This window comes from Thermobia domestica, chromosome 10 (assembly GCF_964235325.1).
Source record: "Thermobia domestica chromosome 10, izTheDome1.hap1.1, whole genome shotgun sequence".
In the NCBI taxonomy this organism is placed as follows: Eukaryota; Metazoa; Arthropoda; class Insecta; order Zygentoma; family Lepismatidae; genus Thermobia; species Thermobia domestica.
This window is the reverse complement of record NC_137463.1, coordinates 230,681,091-230,703,877: the sequence shown is the minus strand read 5'-3', so window position 1 is coordinate 230,703,877 and position 22,787 is coordinate 230,681,091. Positions and strand designations below refer to the sequence as shown.

At 37.2% G+C, this 22,787-nt stretch overlaps 1 protein-coding gene across 1 annotated transcript in view; it reads left to right on the top strand.

The window, feature by feature from the left end:
* Positions 1-22,787, top strand: part of LOC145663054 (uncharacterized) — a 75,544-nt gene that overhangs the window by 9,471 nt on the left and 43,286 nt on the right. The window contains exon 2 of the mRNA XM_081729214.1: positions 2,181-2,339. Within this exon, the coding sequence (XP_081585340.1) occupies positions 2,181-2,339 (159 nt within the window). The remainder of the gene's footprint in view (positions 1-2,180; positions 2,340-22,787) is intronic.

The window sequence follows — 22,787 nt, the reverse complement described above, 5'->3', positions numbered from 1 at the left end:
AGAAGGGCAAGCCATAAGTTAGGTAACAGTCATACAACGAACACAACCATATCGCTCTCCTGAAATTCTCGTGTGTATGTTTAAAAATCTACGGTTGTTATACGCCAACCAGTCTATATTTTTTGTTGTATATACGTTCGAAATGAAAGATATTTATTATTACATTTGTTGGTGGTTGAACTCGTGAGTCAGAAACTACTATTAATAAAGAGTTTGTTTTGTCTACTATCCCTGTGATTAGAAGGGCCTTATCTAAAAGATATTTCATTTGTATATGAGAAAAGAAGAAAGTTTATTTTCTAAGAATAAAATAAATATTTTCAATGTGAAGCTAACATTAAGTTTCGAAGAGGAGCTAAACAGAAGAATTTGTTACCATTTACATCAGTTTTCAGACAGTTCACTATACTCTGAAATGGGAAGAAATCAAACTAGGAAACATTTTACTAAAGAGACTTCGACAGAAAGTGCAACATGTAAATATTGCAAGGTTAAAATAAAATAAAGAACAAAGGTAACACAAACGTGTTATGGAAACATTTAAAAGCACAACAACCTACTATATCAGTGAATCCTAAAAAAAGTTTTAACGAATTTTAGATATTCAATTTTATCATCACAATTTCAGATGCAGGTTTGGATACGAATCAAGATCTGAGATTCGAATTTCGGATCCAGATCCGAGATCCGGATCCAGGTCCAAGATCCGAATTTCGGATCCAGATCCGAGACCCGGATCCAGGTCCGAGATCCGAATTTCGGATCCAGATCCGAGATCCGGACCCAGATCCGAAATCCGAATTTCGGATCTTGCCGGATCCGGATCTCACTGGATCCGGGATATCCGGATCCGAAAATTTTTGGCCATCCCTACTTTGTTTTACAGCCATACAGCACAACAGGCGTAATTATTATTTACGTTCGTAGTGCCTGAGCGCTCACCTGTGGGTAAAGGGTTCCTGGTTTGACTCCATATCGTGTGAGTTTGTGGTGCACAACAACATATTTGTGAGTTTTCTGGGGCTTGTTCGTTACGCCCAAGATTTTCATTCTACAATTACTTTCAGACTTTTTATAATCAATCAAGTTTCATTAATCATCTGTCGTCTTTGCTCTAAAGGGCATTATCGTGGGACGTAAAGCTAGAAATTTCAAATCTTTGGAAATGATTCATTTTCATTTCATTTTGATATTAAATCTTATTGCTAGGTCAATAAACAATTATTATATTACGGTAGGGATAGTATAGACTAACCATTGCAACACCCGGCCCGGCCCACTAAACTCTTTCATCCGGACTGCTGACCCAGTATTTAAAACGTAATTTCTTAAACTAAATTAAAAATCTTTTCAACCCTCGACCGCAGTGTGAGGCTTATCTCTCGCGACCTGGCAACGATGAGAAAACAACACAGAAATCGACGTTTCTCTGTACCCCCACCCTTCCCCATGATCTTTTCCTTCAAACCTTTTCAAAAGTAAGAAAGTAACTACTAGATTTTTCCTCCAGTAAAATATTTTTGTTAATATTTTTGTGTTCCTGTGATGTTGTTGTACGATGAATGAGTTTCTCCATTAAATATAGCTATTCAATTCTTGTAAAAACGTTATACATTGTCTCGTAAGGCCCTTGACACCAGTGACTGACCCACATCCTGTTCCAACTTGCATATGCCTGGTATAGACAAACAGGAAGAAGGTAAAACGGAATGGAAAACAAGACTGTGTTTGAGGTTTGATGCTAAAGAGAGCGATTCTCACCGCAAAATGATCACGAAGAACCAAAGCGAATGAAAACTTAACTGCGGAAGAATACTTTAATGATGACAATAGACTTCCATATAGTAATAACAATTCGAAAGTGTTTAATAAAAATAACCATAAAGCAAACGATCTGTAGTTTTTTGTTCCAAATTGTTAGAAATTGATACTTGTCAAGAAATGGTACTAAATTTTCTCTCTAATTACTCTTCGGTAAATATAAATTATGATCTAATATACGCGACTTTTGTTATTAGTGATGGTACTCAGACTGGCAGTTAATAATATAAATTTGGTGATTGTAGTAGAAATCTGATATGAAATTTAAGAAACTAACATGATATCGATTGTGTTCTTTTTTTCCAGGTAGCAGACTTACCATCGTTTTTCTCTTTTGCTAGAAACTTTTTTATTTCCAGGTATCGAGAGAGGATCCTCTCCCGAAGAAAGTATGTCATCGATGTGCCTATAAGTTGGATATGTTCTACGAGTATCGTGTCAGTTGTTTAAATTCAGATGCCGTTCTCAAAAATTATCTTCATTCTGTCAAGTATGTGACGCCTTCAGATATGATGCAGGTAAGGTGTTAATAGAAATAAAGGTAAACTTAGTTTTTCAATAGACATCTTTAATGAATGGAAGGTTTGTTCAGTCTAATCTTCTGCTTTCAACATCAAAACTTCTCGTATTTTCGTAAATATTGAGAGTTTATGCATTTGATTTATTCCGTAACCTAAATGAGTCGATAAAAAGTAGAAATGAACAATGATGTAACAGACGGAATGGGAACATTAATTAATATGTAAAGGCTTACCTCCTTGTTTCCAGATCTCATGGCTGCCAACTGTACGGGTTTGAGAACTCAGATATGGGTGTACGGGTTTATATTCAAAACGTACGGGTGAACTAATAATTTTGACACTGGTTTTCTTTTATTGGCTAAAAGCAACAATTCTATCTATTGTTATCATTTAGCAAAATAAATAAATAATCTTATTTGCCTACCCTACTGTAATCAGATTCACAAAGTAAGATTACTGACAGAGTGGTAGCTTTGTATAAGTCCAGTAGTAATTGTTTAGCCTCCATGCAACCAGCAATTTTGTTTTCCGGTGTTGAGTTACGTGGCGCCATAGTAGCTGTTCCTAGCATGACGTTTCCCTGCATGCAGCCTACTTATTCTGTTACGATCTTCGATGTGAAGACTGTGCGATCTGTGTGAGAAATCGGGGAATCAGCTTTTATTTCTAAGTATGTATCATCGTTATTAGATACATGGATATGTTTAACTGAAATAAGATTCTAATTTAACGAAATTGAATTTGGAGGACACAAGCTGTGAATGCACGGATGAGCAGGTTTGAAAAGTTGGCAGCCCTGCTAGATCTGAAAGTGGTGCATATTATTTCGGAAAGAAGCTGTCGCCATCTGTGAGCAGGACTTCTTTCACATTTACATGCTCTTATTTCTTGTTACATTGTAGTTTAATAATATATATGTATTGAGCATGAAATAATTGGTGGAATGAGAATGTGGGGCGAAACGAGGCACATACAAACGTCGTGGGCGTTCGGACTCCGGAGCAAAAGTTGCTTGAATTTTTCGCCCAGATTCATTCTTTCTTCCTTCCTTCGTTTCTCCTTTCGTTCTTTATGTATGTATGTATTGACTTAAACATTCCAAAGAAAGAATAATTTAATTTTTAAGTATCTTCAATTTACCCATAGTTCATAGTCCATATTGTACATATATGTGCACAATAAATCTCATTCTAAGCTTATACAGGCTGAGGTAAACCGAACTCTAAACCTTTGTCGTGCAAAGCTGTGGAACACAGCCTCTTTTGCCATCAAATATAGTGATTTTTACTCTTTAGATAATGTGCTACTTGCTTACAAAATTTGGTTCAGGTCCAACTAGTAGTTACCGAGAAATAAAGTACAACATACAAGTCGCACCAATCTGAGCCAAGTCTGTTCCTGGCAGAGCTCGGCTGTCAAGTATAGCGAGCTTTATTCTTTAGACAATGGGCTACTTGGCCACCAAATTTCGTTAAGATTCGGCCAGTAGTTACCGAGAAATAAAGTACCACATATATACACTGGGGCTTGTTTCTCAAAACTACTAGCCTTGTAATATGTTTTTACAAGTTGTAAAATATCGTGAAGTAGAAGTACTAAAATAGTTGTAAAAGTCATTTCTAAATTCTAATGCTGAAACCTTTTAAGTGGTCACGATTTTATGGTATAGCTATGTAATTGTAAAATACTTGATTTTGAAAACTTATATACTAGTATTACAGGACTAGTAGTTTTGAGATATAGGGTGTTCGAATGAAAATATAAGCTCCCGTATCCTCACGCTGGGAGCTAAAAAGCCAGTACTTGGATCATTTGTTTATTAGAGCATATCCAATGGTCTGCAGATAGAAGGAATTACGTAAATAACTTGAGTGTATTTTTCAAGTTGGTAGGTTTATTGATTGCGAAAAGATCATTCTTGAAAGATGGTGTGAATTAGTCTTTAGATCTTTTAAAGCTAATTTCGAAGGAACTCTTTTGCCCTTATTCCAGAAGGTGAAGATTCTAGTATAGTATGACAAAATGAAACATAGACACGCAGATAAAGAAAAATTTCAGAGAGATGCAGAAGACAATTGAAGGGTAAGGGGAAAAAAGAAGGAATGTCACAAAACTGTATTTTCGAGAAAACGGCGTTTTAATATTGAAAACCGCGTAAAAAAGAATAGGATTAGTCAAATCTGCCTTTTTTTTTTTACATGAATATTTTTACATCTACACATGCATACATATACAGTCAAATAGTACCAACTGTCACCAACAGATAGAAGAAACTACACGATAAAGCACAAACATGGACATTCTTTGTTTTTTCCCCTTACCCTTCAATTGTACTGCACTGCACTACCAGCACTTTCTGAGCATTTATACACTTTCCAGCACAGTATTCAAATCCAGATATCAAAAGTTTTGCTATGCAGGGAGTGTCGTTGAAGCGGTTTACATCAGGTCGAGAAAATTGGAACTAAACATGGAGAACAAAATTTGGATCCGGATTGGAATGCTGTGATTACATAAAAGGAAACATTTATATTATATATATATCATTCTTTCTGATTAAGATACATGCATTTTTTTTTACAATAATAATATAATTTGATACTAGACGTAAAAATCAAAAACAAAAATCTAACATTGAATTGACAGTTATGATTTTAAAATGGTTTACGTAGAAACTAATATGGCGAAATATATATTTACTGATTATATCGTCCTTGTTTAGTTTTTAGTTTTTGTTGAAATATGAGATTAATCCTAATTTTAAAGTTGTAATTTGGGGGTGTTTGGGAGAGATACAATAATGAAACCTCATAAATCAAACTTAAATAGTTTTAATAGGATTTTAATTTTAAGTGTGAATTTACGTTTCTGTTAGTGAATCGTTTTATACACTCGGAAAGCCTAGCACAAACAAATTTCTCTGACACATACCTGGTAGACTCTGATGATGATGAATATTCAGTTCCATACTTTTGATTGTCATTTCACCTCCACCTGGTATAGTCTTGATTGGCGGCGGATTCTTATCTTGGAGATGAAGTACTGATGACTAGTACTCCTTTACTAGTCGTGCAACGATTATGCCAAACACCCTCCGTTTCGGCGGCGTTAAACTTGAAATGAATACCGTTTTATATTGAAGTTCGATAAACGAACAGTACAGAATTTCGGTTATGTTCATGACAGGGTTGGCTGGTTTAAACCAAGGTGGTTTAAACCAGCTTTTTTTTTTTTATAAAAAAAAACAACTGGTTTAAACCAAAAAACGAAATATGTTCGTAAAAGTGTAACTATTCGCGAAACCTTGATGAACACACATTGTAGGTTATCACGTTTCACTCCCATATATTATTCGTACTATATTCAGACCTAAAATTCCCCATTCTTTACTCAAAGAGATTATATTACAAAAGCAACTTTTTTTATGTAACTTTATGGATGTTTCTTTTGTAATTTTTTTTATAGTTTGTTACTATTGTTATGCAACCAAAGGAAAATTCTAAACATTGTTTCGTTTTAATAATGTTTACTATTGATAAAATACATCGAAATGCCGTACTTATTTTTGGGAGGGGGGCCATACAAACCCCACGAGAGGCAATTATTGAGGCAAAAATCTTTGGTAACTCTTTATGTATAAATGGGTCAGAGCCAAAGAGACTCAAATAATTCTTATCTTTTATTCACTTTTCTTACTGATATGCAAAGTAAATCGTTATATTTCTTTAGCTTGGACTAATAAAAGTCGTAGTGAACTGACTTAGACTAAATTAGTTCTTCTGTACTCTGTAGTACTTTGAAATTGTTCGTATGTAATTCTGTATAAGGTTCCACTTGTGCAATTGTTTATCTTTTTGTCTTTTTGTCCTAATGACTCTTGACGAATATATTAACAAATATGTAAAGATCAGTCAACGTATTTTTATCAGAAGTCCTTCGTGAGTGAGCCGGCAGACGTATCGCATTTGTGGCCAATTAGTCCCGGTTTCGAGTTCAAATAAAAGACAATTTCTCTTGGATGTAAGCCGAGAAGCGGTTTGGATTACGCTTTAAGCTTATGTGACCCTTTCCAGCATAACCCGGTTGTTGCTTACTAACACACAGGCGAAACAAGCTTATTTCTGTCCATATGTGATATAAATACATAGAGCAAATTATTTAAACCAAAAAAAAAACTTGTTTTTTTGGTTTTTTCAATAAAAATCATGGTTTTTGCCAACCCTGGTTCATGATGATAATGGACATGGATCTTTCGTCCCTTATCTTCTGAGATTCACTGAACTGCCTTCTCTCTAAAATTACCTGTTATTTTATATCAGGATCTTTGCTGAAGTTGATAATCTAAAAGCTTGTGGACGTGACGTAAAGCTACGTGCATTTTAAAATATTCCGAGTCCCGGTTCCAGAAATTCCATAACAAATTTCGGAATTTAAAAAGAAAGAAGTATGTCTGAGCCAGCTTTTCGTAATGAGTTCAATTCTGTGAGTAAAACTATCATCTGCATAAGGCTAATTCACAAACATGATTGTATAACAGAGTTTACAAGTAACGTTAGTTCCGTAACTAAAATGAGAATTAGATTTCATTCAAAATAAAATCTAAAATTATACTACCACATTTTTATGCTTAGTTATTAAAAATGAAATGAAATGAACTTTTTAGTTTGAAGTCCCAAGATTATGCTCCAAGGTTAAGGAGATGGTGGTGATGATAATGAATGAAATGGTGATGTGAAGAAAATGGGAAAACTCCGAGAAAACACACGCACACAATGATTCTGTCCACAACAAAGTTCATTTGGCATGAGCTCCAGTCGAACAGCTCCCCACGCACCAGAGATGAGTGCTGTACTACACAGCCATCGCAACCTCGCTTAGTTATTATTTTAGTTTAGTTAAACGTATATTGTTAATACTTAGGTGTATGATTTGCTGCGTTTTTGTGCAACTGATGTGTAAATATTACTAGATGCACTGAATAAAATACTAAAGTTTAACAAGAAGGTAGATGTTTCTATGGACAATCCAAAAAGAAGTAAGGGTGTGTAAATCTACAACCAGTGCTGTACAAAGATGGAGCAGAATCGGAAAACAAAGAGGTACGAATGTATATTCCTTACAATCATTAACCTTTTAATGGGCAAGCATTGATAGCATTACCATTAAAATATTTAGTTTTCCTTTTATGGTTGAACCATGTCTTCCTGATTATAATTTCGTAATTTTCAAACTATTTTTGTACTTTGGTTACAAAATACAGGGTGTTTATTTCAAAACAATATTGCCATAAAATAGGTCTTATGTGTAGCTACGGAGCAGTATTGCCGTATTATGGTAAAATATCATAAGAATACTCTCAGTAATTACTAACAGTTTCGTTGAAATATTTTTCTACAGAGCAAGAAAGCACAAATAAAAAAAATAATAAAAAAGAACTTTCGCGGAGCGTAGGAAATAAAGCTTCTGCAATACTAAATTTGACTGCCTCTTGTTGACGAAGATTAGAAATATCTAAACAAGCGATCCGTAAATCATGTATATGAATACAGTATGAAAGTAATAATGCCAATTAAATGATCACCGAAATTATAATTCGTACAGATAACGCAATAGAATGCGATGTTGCTTGAGAGCAACACTGCCCACTAAAAGGTTAACTAATTGCGCTAATTAGCACTTAATTTCTTCACAGTTATTTTTCTATATTACCCAGTGGACTTTTTAATTTTAGCCGAGGAAAGCTACTTTTTTGGTGTTAACTTTGACTAAGTTTGATAAGGCTGCTTAACTAATTTTTTGTATAATATATTACAGAACTCTGAGATGAAGTGTTTCAAAATTACAGAGATGTATTACAATTATTTTGCAAGTAAAATAATACTATGCCAAAGCATTAATTGGTCATACGTCTACAAATGTCTATTTTACAATTACATATAAGTTACTTGTCTATGAAGTCGTCCTAAAATAAATTCTTAAATATAGACAACTGTCAACATCTAATTTGAACATAACTGCAACTTTTTTTCCATGAATGTCCGTGTTCTTCAGTTTAACTTGAACATGTATCAAAATTAAAAAAAAAAAAAAACTTTACAGATCCCTGCAGTTTTTCTAACATAAAATACGAGGGCTATCCAGAAAGTAGATTACGTTTTGGAATAAAAAATCAACAAAGTATAGGAAACAAATTTTATTATATACAGATGAAAGCCACACACAAATACTACTTTTCGACATAGTCACCATTCAAATTAAGGCATTTATCGTAGCGATGTACGAGCTTGGAAATTCCTTCGTCGAAAAATTCGGCCGCCTGCGACTTCAACCACTTCGTTACCTCTTCTTGCAGCTGTTCGTCGTCATCAAAACGCTGCATAGCCAGCCACTTCTTCATTGCTGGGAATAGGTGGAAGTCGCTCGGTGCCAGGTCGGGACTGTACGGCGGATGAGGAAACAAGTCCCACTGAAAAGATTCAAGAACTTCACGCGTGACATTTGCCGTGTGGGGCCGGGCGTTGTCGTGAATCAACAAGATCTTAGAGCTCAACATTCCTCTGCGCTTGTTTTGAATTGCTCTTCTGAGGTTTTGCAGAGTTTGGCAATACCTTTGAGCGTTAATTGCAGTGCCTCTTTCCAGGAAGTCCACCAAAATCACACCTTTTCTGTCCCAAAAAACAGTCGCCATCATCTTCCTTGCCGACATTGTTTGCATGCATTTCTTGGGTTTTTGGGGAGAACCTGTGTGCCCCCACTGCATTGATTGCAATTTCGTTTCACAGTTCACGTGTTTCACCCATGTTTCGTCACCAGTAACGATGCGATCGAGTAAAGAGTCACCATCCTTATTGTAGGCGTCCAAAAAGTGCAACGCTGCAGCCATTCGCTGATTTTTGTGGTCCTCTGTCAAGATTTTTGGAATCCATCTTGCACAAAACTTGTGGTAACCAAGCTTTTCGCTGATGATTTCGTGCAACAAACTTCGCGAAATTTGTGGAAAACTCAAAGAAAGTTCCGTTATTGTGAACTTTCGATTTTCACGGACTTTAACATCGACTTTTTCGACAAGTTCGGCAGTCACTTTGCTGGGTCTCCCATTTCGATCTTCGTCGTGAACATTGGTTCGGCCATTTTTAAATCTTATGACCCACTGTCGCACTCCACCTTCAGTGATAATGTTGTCCCCATACACTTCACACAGCTGCCGATAGATTTCTATCGGTTTACAGTTTTTTGCTGTCAGAAACCTTATTACTGCACGCACCTCGCAGCTCGCGGGATTTTCAATTAACGCAGACATTTCAAACCGTCACAGTATCTTAACGGAGCACAGCACGAACCTCTCACTAGCACGGCTAGATGCCGACTGAGCTGCGCAACGCTCTGACCCCAAGATGGCCGCGCTAGCCCCGCCCCTAGCGGACACAGACGAAAACGTAATCTACTTTCTGGATAGCCCTCGTAAATATTTATTTATTCTGCAGTTTTCTTGTTCTGTACAGTGATACTTGCTACGTGTACATGTGCTTTGTACCATATCCAGGATCAAGGTTAACTATTCGGTTTGTTCAAACGTTCAATCTGTATTAGATATCAGACTTTAGCGGAGTACCGACCTCACGATGGCGTTGCCAGTACTTCAATCGGTAGTCAAGTAACCGGCGAACTTTAGAGCAGCAATACAAAGTGAGTATGAACGAGGACTAGATCCAGTTGACGATATTACATATCGTCGCTGATTTCGAAAATTTAGGGACGTAAACACAAGTTGTCAAGATCAACTACGTTCTGGACGTCCAGTAGTGTTTTTCGAAGAGGATTTGTCCAAGTCATAGGCAATAAATAACCATAACAAAATTAGCGGACACTTTCCAGACACAAAGAGCTGGTTGAGAGACTTCGAAGCTCCGAGTTCTGCTACAAAGTTCGATCTTCGAGTTTCATATCAAGGAGAGGGGTGAGTTGCTGCTTCTGTTTCGTTGCTTTCCTGGTACAAAAATGATTAGTACTTTTGTAACGGAAGGTAAAGCATCATTGGTGTCTGTACCGTGTTTCTGAATCGCTGTGCAAACCAGTACTTTATTCGAGAAAGGGTTAAATGTGTAGTGTTCTGTCAAAGGAATGATTCACTAGGAGGTCCTGGATCTTAATTTAACTGTTAATACCACCTTTCCTGTGAACAATGCTGCTGCTGTACGGGACAGGACGTTTGGGCGCCACCATTTGGGCGCGGACATTTCGGCGCTGCCGTTTGGGCGCCAGACGTTTGGGCGCAAAGCCGTTTAGGCACCAGACGTTTGGGCGCGAGGTACACAGTAAAGATCACAATTTACGACATATAAAGTAAGCTAGGTACTGAAAACTAAGCGCGAATCAAGATATATACATTTCCTACACCTCTATCTTTATCTCACCTCATTTATCTGTATAATTTCTATTTCTATCTTATTTATTCATCTAAATTAAATAGTTTAATGCGTTTGTGGCATTTGTTGCCTAACCTCGTCATGGATTGATTTTTCGCTTGTTCACGATTCTTGTGCTTCTGATCTAATGTTGATCTAATTTTTGTATTATATAAGAAATCTAGGAAATAAAGGAATCAGACGAACTGTTAATAAGCATTTAATCTGCATTAAAGAAAGTGGCGAAAGGAAAAAAAGAACGATTTCAAAGTGAAAAAGAATAGTTAAGTGTACATATATTGGTCATTTAGCCACTAGAAATGTGCTTGACATTCACACTTATTGCATAACTACAGTACAAGGACTGCTGTTAATGGAATAGGCTCACTATGTATGTAATACAGTCAATCATATCTAGTCTTATCTACTTACCTTTGGCTTGAAAAGTTACCAAATAAAAAGCATACAACTTTGGTTGAAACTTAAATTTACAAAATTTAATTGTTAATTTAGTTTTTAGAATTTTGAAATTCCAGTATTTCTATTATGTAAAACAAAATTCAGTATAATTCAAGGACTTCCACTACAGTAGACACCTTGTGATATCTTGATTCGAACTTAGTACTCAGCACCTAACATAATGACTTTTTAATTTAACTCGCGCCCAAACGTCTGGCGCCCAAATGGCTTCGCGCCCAAACGTCCAGTGCCCAAACGGCGGGGCCCAAATGTCCGGGCCCAAACGGCGGCGCCCAAACGTCACGTACCGGCTGCTGTAACCATACGTCAAAAACAAATGAAGGTTGATTGAGAGGTTTGATTAAGAACCAACCGTGTTCTCTTGATTTAGCGCCTACAAACTATACTTGTCTTGCATGTTGCAGAATTTCTTCCCTCGGAAGATCTTCGATGAAGTAAAATTGCTATGAAAACTGCCTTACAACGATATTTCGACTCCAGACTTCAGGACTTTTATCGGTTTGGGGACTTTTATCCTACCAGCGAGATGTTAAAAGGTTATTGAGTACGGGGTGATTATACATAATTTTAAGTGAGTTACAATTTGTGTTCTTCTCACTTGCATGAAAACCCATGCCGCCAACATCAGTATGTTCTGTCGTACCACCAGCATTATGGACTACCATCCGACATCACAGTATCTAGGGGGCCGCGATGGCTCAGTGGTAGAGTGTTCATCTCTGGTGCTTGGGGTCCCGGGTTCGATCCCAGCCCCCGCCAAGTGAACTTTGTGGTGGACAAACACCGTGTGCGTGAGTTTTCTCGGGGTTCTCCCGTTTCCTCCCACTTTCTTCATTCCACCATTTCATTCATTACTCATCATCACCGTCTCCTTTAGCCTAACCGGCATAACCGTGGGACGTAAAACTAAGATTTCATTTCATTTCATCGCAGTATCTACTGCAACAAACCACGTTGAACCGCAGGCATAGGAATTCTATCTCATCTCTCCATATAGGTTTTCCAGACTCATTGAGGGCGATGTTGTAGACGTTTTAATAGTCCAAATGAGCAGAAATAAGTTAAGATGTCGTTAGAACTTTTCACAGGAATGTCATGAAAGGGATTAATACAGATTTCCGTTTCCTGCTTCATGTCAAGATAGATTAAAGGGAATAGGTGAACTCTGTATGCATGTTGCACCTGGATTTTGTTGGCTCCGAACAAACGAGAAATGTCTTTTCGATATGTTGCGGTCCCGACGGGTTGCTGGAATTAGGTATCATTTACTTCCACATTTTAGTCCACCCTACGTACCTCCAACTTTACCTGATAACTATACAGTGACAGTCCCTGTACAGGCAGAACTCTCTACAACAAGCTTTGCATTGCCAGTAAAATTCGGTTCGTTCTTTATGAGGGTGTCATGGTACATTATTGCTCGAATGTTACCAGTACGTATGCGATAAATATACGACATTATCGAATGTAACACAGTCTTCATTTTGACACCTCTCCTTTTCTCTTAGTGTCTTTTCTATAGTTTGCTGCAATTTGTCTTATGTTCAGCGATGCAGCACCTAAGGGGTGGCTGGCTGTGAACTGTGTCATATTTAATCTGAGCCATGCCACATTGGGGTTGTAGATTCCTCAGTCGACGAATTCCACAAAGCACGTCAGGTAACAGTTTTACTGCTTACCTCAAATGGTCGCCTTTTCTTGTAGAAGGGAAATGAAGTGAAATCTTTCAGTTTAACGTTCCACGATTATGCCCTTTACGGTGAGGGAGACGGATAATGATGATGCTAGAATTGGTGGAATAAAAGGTAGCAGAAAAAGGGAGTGCCTCGAGAAAACCCACTTCAAGATGTTGTCCACCACAAACTTCCTTGGCCGAGGGTCCGATCAGAGACCCCATACACCGAAGAGAAGCGCTCTACCCTCCATCTCCCCCCCCCTCTACCGTTTTGTGTCGAATGCTCCTGCATGGGCTCATTTGTTTTTTCCTAACCACGAATCTGTAGTTGTGGTCATTATGATGGTGGTACTATGTTACCACGGTGTAGGTCCACGTGCAAAACATGTGTAAGAGCATGAAGTATCCTGACAATAGTTCGCTGTCGATGGCGTTACACTAGCATCAATATGACTCCGACACCTACAAGCTGAGATACTGATAACGACACCGGTTTCATGTTCTAGCGCAGCTACGTAGGTGACAGCATCGTTGCCAAATCGGTCGGATATAAACCGAACGGCTTTTGTATTTCGAATACCATATTAGAATGTAGGCGTCTAAGTGGTATTCGTCATGGCCGCCTTCTTATCAAGAAAAGCAAGAGATAACTAGTAGTAGCGATACTTACGAAAAGTAAGGTAACATGACAAGTCCTTTTGTTTGCTCGAATCAGGGGAAATATATCTGTTTCAAGATGCGCAACATGTCGGCTTTTGGTATATGGCAACGTGGAGATGTAAGATAGTATAGATGGTTTGAGTATTTCCTGAACCTAACTATAATATTTGGTTTGTTTGAAAAGTATATAAGTTGAACTGTCTCTGTTTCTTATGGAGTTGTTATAAGATAAGATCATTTGATTGCTCAGTAACTTTATTGTTTGTTTGAATTTCACGCTTGTATTCTGAAGCCTAAGGTACAAGTTGAGAAATTCAGTAGCACTGAAGTGAAAGTAGTGGTGGAGTAGAAACTTTATGCTTAAGGTGACACAGGACTCAAATTCTGTGTAACGTCTTAAGAAACGTATTCTACTTATGTGTAAGTAGTGAAATTATTCTTTATAAAGTAAAACTTCCATGTGGTTACCATACGGGAGATCGGGTTCTTTACGCGGACCAGAGTTCAGTTTCTGGTAAAAGCTGATGTTCATCCCACATTAGGTCCATATTTCACATAGCCTTGGTGCTGAATGGACGTTTAATTCTAAACCAGTCAATCTTTTGGACAATACTAACATTATTCGAAGATTTGAGTGTTTCCTGAAACTATCTATAATATTTGGTTTGTAAAATAACGTAACTTGAACTGTCCCTAGCGTTTGAAAATCTGTTCCGTTCGTGGTTTACATGTTACAGGAGTGCATAACATCACAGTCACCACTGGTGTCCTTAGCTTTTAAATATTAGCTGACACATGCTATATTTTACAATCGCAACAGTTTAATTTGGTTTCATTTGATAGAAGAAATTTAATGATTTCTTGTAACTCCCTGTAATGCAAAAGAAAAGTCATTCATAATTAGGGTTAGGATTTCGATTGTTTTACATCTTTTTCTGCGAATTACGATATAATTTTGTTTCATTAAAAAGAAATGTTTAGAACACATTTGTTGTTTCATTTTTACCAATCTCTCTCTCTCTCTCTCTCTCTCTCTCTCTCTCTCTTTCTTTCTTTCTCTCTCATTATCAGTGTTACAACAAAACGTAAGAGGGGAAGTGGTCTCCAAATATGATGTTTTCAATCTAATGTGAAGGAATTTTTTTAAATCGGACAAGCCGTTTGGGCTGTACACTCCTTATGTGCCCAATCCTAAATGAAAATGCAACGTTGCCATTTACGTGGACCCACAGATTAAGTGAATGAAGTTACTATCCTTTACGCTAACGTGTCGATGGCCAGCCCCCATGTCAAATAGTAACTTCATTCGCTTAATGTTATGGGTTCAGATAATTGACAGCGTTGCATTTTCATTTGATATTGTTTCAAAAAGAGTGTACAGCCCAAACGGATCGTCGGATTAAAAAAAAATGCTTCATTTTAGATTGAAAATATCATATTTAAAAACTGTTTTCCCTCTTATGTTTTGTTGTAACTCTGAAAATAACAGTTACCCTATGTCAGGGGACTTTTAAAATACCTTGTATATATATCTATATCTATATCTATATCTATATCTATCTATCTATCTATCTATATATATATATATATATATATATATATATATATATATATATATATATATATATATATATTTACGTACATTTTCAGTATTTGTTCATTATTTTAATGCCAAATCTAAACATTCACGAAAAAAATATACATTAAAAATGGAACAAGACACAATATTTTGTAAGAACTCCTTCGTGGCTAAGCGGTTAGCGTACGGGTCTTTGGCGTGGGAGACCCGGGTTCGATTTCCGGGGAGCTCATGGTTCGGATTCCACGTTAATCAGTAGGTCCCATCTCATGTAGCCTCGCTGCTGAAAGGGACGTTAAAAATCAATTCAACTCAACAATATTTTGTAACTTAAGTTCACATAAAGAAAAGAACATATCCAGCTGTTTCCTCTTCGAATTCTGCATTGTTGAAAGTTGCAACTGTTGTATGAATCATACCTTCGGCTTCACTTTCGATTGTTAGATCATTTGTGAGCTACGTTAATGGTTGAGATAGTCACTATTGTATAGTTGAAGCTTTGTTATTGCAAAATGTCTAGGAATTAAAGAAGTACATCTTCGAAACTACATACTTTTGTTACTTTTTTTTAACCACAAATAGCTCTATTCTCTGCTGTAAGGTATGAGGTAGGTAATACTGCAGTTGGAACTGAAAGAAAATTTACTGTGTAACAGTGTGTGCAAGGGAAGAAATATAAACGTGGACTAAAGCTATGCGAACGAAAAAAACAATGCAATCTCTCCTTGACCAGTGCGGTACATCAAATCATTCTGTGCTTTTAGAAGATTTATGTTTGGCATTTATTTGTGCATACATTCCCTTAGTAAAGTAGACAATGTGAAATTGCGCGCAGTTTTAGAATAATACACTTTCAAATTCCTCTCTGAGTTCTCGACGTTAAAAAGAAAACACATGAAAAAGATTGGGGAAAAAATCTGAAGGCATGAAGTGGAATGAAACAAAATGTGGGTGTCTGTGGTCGCAGAGACGCAGTGGGGAACTCAGGAGGGTTAAAGATACTGTACATCCTCCCGAAATAGGAAAATGATATTTTTAAAAAAATGTAACATGAGAACAAACAATACTCTAAGAAAACGATATGAAAAAAATAAAATAAAATCCTAGGTTCACACCTGCAAGTACTTATAATCTCAAAGTCTACTACAACAGTTCTACAATTTTGGCAGTTTTTCCTAAAAAGAAAGGCATGTTCTTTACGTCAAAATAATATAAATTCAATAGTAATGGATCAATTTACTTACCGAAAGACGAAACTGTAGTAATCTAAATGGCTAGTAGCAGATCTCATTTCTCAGTGGCCAGTAGTAAACCTGTCCCCCTCTTATTCTTATTCTTCTTCGAAACAAAAATTACGGCAATGTTTTTGTTGTCTAAAAGGTTTGCTGAGTATAACAAACTGCCATATGATTTAGTCTTTTATGTGTCATAGTAGAACGCAAATATATTTTCAAGTGGCGAAGAACACTGAAACTTCTGTTTCATAGCTTGAATTCGGTAAAACCAACAGCAGTCGAAGGAGGGGGATCCACATTAAAAACTTGCCTTTTTTTTTTTCTTCAAGGCTCATTCACGGAAAGTAACCATTGCGCCCTTAACCCTGGCAATGGTTTTATTCTTCAGGAACAATTTCAAATCTATATCATAAGCTGTTTCTGGATATGAGTTTAGATCACAGCATTTCTTCCATGTTGGAAACATGTTTTCCATCATTAGAGCTTGCTTAATTTCTGGCTGGATGAATTTATTCTTTAACTTCAAATATTAAACATTAAATATTCAATTCTGACACTCCAAGAGTTCGGAGAAGATTGAGCTTGAAAGCGTTGTAAAGGTAGGATCTCCCCTCTTCACCTAACGCGACCGTTCGAACGCGCTGCCATCAAGAGGAGCTGTGGGAAAATTCAGATTGCATTATTTTCCAGACAAACCGTGTGTAGACGAATGGTGATTACTGACATATAAAATGCCCCCATTTTTCGCAATTATTTAAGAAAAAAAATGCTTTTACAGAGTATTGCGTACGAAGTGGTATCAAAAAATTTCGAGACTAGTTGGTAAAACTCCAACAGATGGTAGCGTAAAGTTGCACGCATAGGCACAGGGAGCACAGACCTTTCATAAATCAATGTGCCATGAAACATTGCTCTTTGTACATTCAGAGCTGTGCAGCAGGTGCCATTCTGACCACGTCCGTTGCCACGTCTGCGATTCCAGCATGGACAGCAAGTTAGACAAACGAGCGAACGTGAAGTTCTGAGTGAAACTGGGTAAATCTGCCACACAGACGCTTGACATGATTCGGCAGGTGTACGACAATGCTGCAGCGAGTCGTTCGAGTTGTTTTGAGTGGCACGTGCACCTCAAGAACGGAAGAACATCTTGGAAGACGATGAGAGATCAGGACGACCTTTAACAAGCACAACACCCGAAAATTGCGAAACTGTTCGACAACTTGTACATGAGGATCGTCGAGAACAATCCATAACATTGCTGCCATTGTCGATGTGTCATACGGAACAGTGCAGGCAATCCTCACGTGTGATTTGAACATCGTCGTGTTACTGACAAGTTCGTTCCAGGCTTCTGACCTAGAAGCAGAAGGAATACCGTGCCCCCAAGTCGAAGTCCGCCAAGAACTCTGTCAGCGTACCGTGGATGACTAGTCCTTCATGTTAGGGATCATTACCGGTGGCTAAACTTAAGTGTTCGAGTACGAACCGAAGATAAAGCAACAGTCTTCACAGTGGAAGAGCCCATCGTCTCCTTGACCGAAAAAGGTGAAGCTGGTCCACAGCTCGACAAAATGCATCCTCATCGTCTTTTTCGACGTTCGCATCATATGCGTCATGAATTCGTCCTCAAGACCACACCGTCAATAGCGAATCCTACTGACAAGTTATAAGGCGTCTGAGGGAGGATATTCGGCGAAATCAACCGAATCTGTGGCACGCGAAAAACTGGCTGCTCATGAAGATAATGCACCCTGTCACTGCACAGTAAAAAATGGTTGTGTTAATTCAACTCAAATTTAACACAGGGCAGTGGTTCCAGCGTGACTACCACTATGCGGTGTTAATTCAACACAGACCCCGTGGTGTTGCCGATTAACACAGGGGGTGTGTTACATTTTTAACACACAACCGGTGTTGAGCAGTGTTAAATTCGGATCTTTGTTAGTATTTTCGGTGTTGATTCGACACCATCAAGGTCGGTAGTATGGGGAAAAGTGTTGAGTGTTACTTGTGGCGGTGTTGCACCAACACGAAGAAAGTAACATAGTGTGTAGTGTGCTAATTATTTTGTGTTAATATTACACTATGTCAAGTATCAATATAACACAGTCCCTGTGTTATTTCAACATCATTTTCGTATTATTTCAACACACAACCTGTGTCATAATTCAAGATTAAAGCCATATAAGTAACACCGTTTTGGTGTTAATTCAACACTGCCTGTGTTAAAATTCAAGGTTGGACTACCAGATTAACACCGTTTTTGTTGTTAGTTCGACTCAATTTCTGTGTTACTATGACACATATTTCGGTGTTGAAATAACTCCGTGTGCAGTGTTGATGTAACCATTTTTCTGTGTTGGAAAAGCTTGTGGTTTGCATGCTTATGATTAATGAAGATTCTAATTTTAAAATAAGAATAGTAAACTACAGAACACTTCATTTAGAAAACCTTCATAAACTTTCCTGTTGTCCTCCCCAACATGTATTGTGAAGTATTTCTTAATGGTGCGAAACTCAACCTTCACCAATATCTTGTTCAAGAATAATAGAAACTCTTACCTATATAATTATAGTATGTTTGCCTCTCAATCATGTTTCTACTTGTTTTCCGCCATTTTTGAAATACGGTCCCCGCTGTTGACTAGTAAGCTCTAGTGCAGTGTAGAAGCGACACAGTAATACGATGTTGTTTCTCGCTGTTGACAAATTTCTTTAGAAACATTATGTAAAATAATTGAAAACACATCGCGCACTTTGCACGTTGAAATTTTGCGAATACCTGGATTTCTTTCTACTGTGTTTGTCTGTAGCTTCAGTACATAAGCCTTTATAATTAGATGTCCAATATATTTGGCAATCACGCAGAAAACAATACCGAAGATTCTTCACTTGTGTTAAATTAACACACAGGCTGTGTGTCAATTCAACTACTGACATTTGACACACAACTCCAAATGGAGAGAGAGTTGTTCTAACCACCTGTTTGTGTTATATTTTAACACATAGGCATGTTTTTGAAATAACACAACAACTTTTTACAGTATGTGCTCTCCACACACGTGAGTTTCTCCCCAGAAAGATCACACATCTGCACCCACTCTACTCGCCAGATTTGGCCCCTTCAGACTTCGCCATCTTTCTAGAACTGAAGATTCAATTCAAAAGTCGCTGTTTGGACACTATTGCGGAGATCCAGCGCGAATCCAAAAGGGTGCTTGACACTTCTAAAATAAGACTTCCAGGATGCAGTATATTCTAGCATTGGCAGAAATGCTGGGAGCGCTGCATTGTTGTACAAGGTGACTATTTTGAAGGTGATAGTGTGTAAACGTTGATAAGTAAAATAATCCCTTGTATACAGAACTAGTGTCAAAACTTTTTGATACCACCTCGTAATGATATTTTAGGGAGGAAACAATATTATTAGAAAAGGTCAATACTGTTGCCACGGGACAAGACTTCAGATTGTCTCGTCTCGAAAGATGTGCTCGTCTCGTCTTGAATAGTTTTGTCGCGTCTCGTGGTAACAGTAGAGCGGCCACTGAGGCCCACAAAAAAGAGCTGCTATGCCAACAAACAAGTGGTTAAAATTATAAATTTTAATCAACTTTTGTCTGGTTAAAAGAGCACAACACATAACTGGACTACAGTTTTCCAACAACGACGGCTTAGTTTCGACTGAACCAGTAATAAATTACTACAACAGGAATATTTGTCAATACAGTCAGTTCAATCAAAAGGCACCCCACTTGTTCTGAAATCCTTTTTTCAGAAGCTCTGGCGCCACTTCTACAAATAAGGAGCCCTATGTGACTTCCCGATTTCAAGAATGGCTTAGGTTCGAATAACATCATAAAACAATTTTAAAAAATATAAATTTTGTTGTCAAAAGCAGTATCCTTTCAAAACTCAGTACCGAAAAAGGCTGATACGTTTCTGCCTTTGTTTGGAACGAGAAAGACCATGTGAAACAATGGTTAGTGATGAAACTGCTGTTAAAAGAACTTATACTTCTATAACAAGACTTTTATACATAGATATCTCCACTAGCCCCCGGAATGAAATCTGAAACACTGATCTCGATGAATGTTTTAACATTATATTTGAATCTGGAGCACTATCTCAAAATATTGAAAAATGGAATGAAAGCTGTTTGTAAGAATCATTAAAAAAGAACTCAAATTCAAAAACTGTGTTTGCATTTTCGAGACACGAGACGAGACATTTCAAGAGACGTCTCGTCTCCTGGCAACACTAAAAGTCAATTAGCTAGTGTTGTTAAAATTCAAATAATTATTCGGATAACGAATAATTTTTCGAATATTCAAAATTGATATTCGAATAACAGAAGGAAAATATTCGAAGAATTGTGCGAATATTCAAAACGAATATTCGAATAACAAAAGAGAAATTATTCTAATAATTTTCGCGCCGATTTCTACGTATATGACTTTGGGATGTCCCATTCAAATTTGTCACATATCATCCAACAAGATATAAATGAGGGTTTTAATAGAGATACGTCGGAGCAGGGAAACTATAGGGGTTTCTCCCCCCGAGGATCGACTCCCATGACTACTACTAGACTTTACTGGTAGCATTCAGCATAGAATCGAAAAACTTACGGAAATTGAAACACTCCAAATCTGAATATTACTGTATAAGGCACACAGCACATTTCTTTAAATTTATTTTCATAGAGAGAGAAAATCAAAAGCTCATACGCCAGTTACAGGCCAATTACAAGAAGAAAGGATGGAAGGTGGAACGGCGTAAAACAAACAAAAGATAAGGGAATTATAAATGACATTCGCCTGGTACGATAAGGCAGCAATCAGGACAGGGTAATCACAGTAAATATTGGTATTCTTTAAAAGTATAACACACTGCTTCAGTTCTCAACCTTTTCCACTGGCGTCCACCAAAACATATTAATTATAGTACCACCATAGATCATACATACCAGATACCACCAACAGTGGCTCGCGTACCATAGATTAAAAAACCTCGTACCTCAATGCATTCAAGTCGGAGCCGGGCGTAGCCCTGAATCCAGGTTTCTTGGGGTGAGGTAATATGGTGGGGAAAGTTCTTGCTCAATCTTAGTCATTTGAGTATACCTCCGGCTTCAAGGCATATAATACTTTCTACTTTTATTTCGTTTATATTTATTTATTTAATCTGGTATTGGTGATGAAGTGATTTAACCATGGGCGCCGATTACGGGGAGTTGCACCCCCACATTTTTGAAGCAACCCATTAAGGTATATAGTTTCATTTAGAAATGTAAAGTTTTTGTATGTATTACTGGTTCATAGAGAAAATGGTACCATATAATATTTGCCGTTGCGTGAGTACATCGATTGTCTTCCCGTGGAGTTAAGAAAGCAACAAGAATTGGGTTTTAATTGCAACCGAAAATAACCCAAAAATTAACCTATTGGAGCACAATTCCAGCATACTTTCACTTCTTCTTACAAGGGCTCGATTTTTTAGTCAGCCGCTTTGAAACTAATTGAGAGAATATTTCGCAAAAAAAAAAAAAAAAAAAAAAAAAAAAAAAAATCACAAGTTATTCTTTAATTGCATAGAAATTGACAGTTCCTAAAATGTATTTTCTTCTTTCTAATAGTAAGGAATATTGATTAAAAGGGGAGTAATATGAAACAACCAGCTTTCCAATTGTTTTCCAGTGTAGTATATGAGTGAAGTGGTGTGTTTAGGCGTGTACGAGTGTATATACAATTAAATTTAGTGAATTCATTCAGCGTAATTCTAGGTTTTAAGGTTATGTTGTATAACTGCAGTGTGGAGTGATTCTAAGTATTGTGTTTTGATGTGGTCCAAAAAAAAAGTGAGAACTGCACCTAATGGCAACGAACATGTTTCGGGAAGCTGCAAAAGTAAATATTTTTTTTAAATGTAGCATATACTTGTAGTATTCACTGTCTCATTTTCTAAGAGAAATAGCATATATTTAATAGCATGTGTGGAATTAAAAATAAAGTTGTTCATTAATCCGCAGTTTCAATTAACCTACAAAACAAGTCTCATTATTTATTACTATAATTAATATTATTCTTTCTATTTATTTGTTTTGCAAATTTGTTATTAAATTATCTGATCAAACAATTTTCCAGGCAAATTTTAAGATGTTAATGGGCAAGGAATAGGGCCGTGCCGTGGAAACTCAGCTCCCGGGGCGAGAACGATGGTGCCCCCATACATATATTCCAAGTAATTTTTCCGTTCTTTTGCCCCTTTTTCTCCCGTTTTTTTTCGCCCCGCTCGCCTTCCCCCCACGGCACGGCTCTGGCAAGGAAACAAATTTCTTTTTACACTTCGTTGTTTAAGAGCGCAAACAGCTAGTATTTTCGTATTTCCGCCATACTCACTGTAATTTTCTTA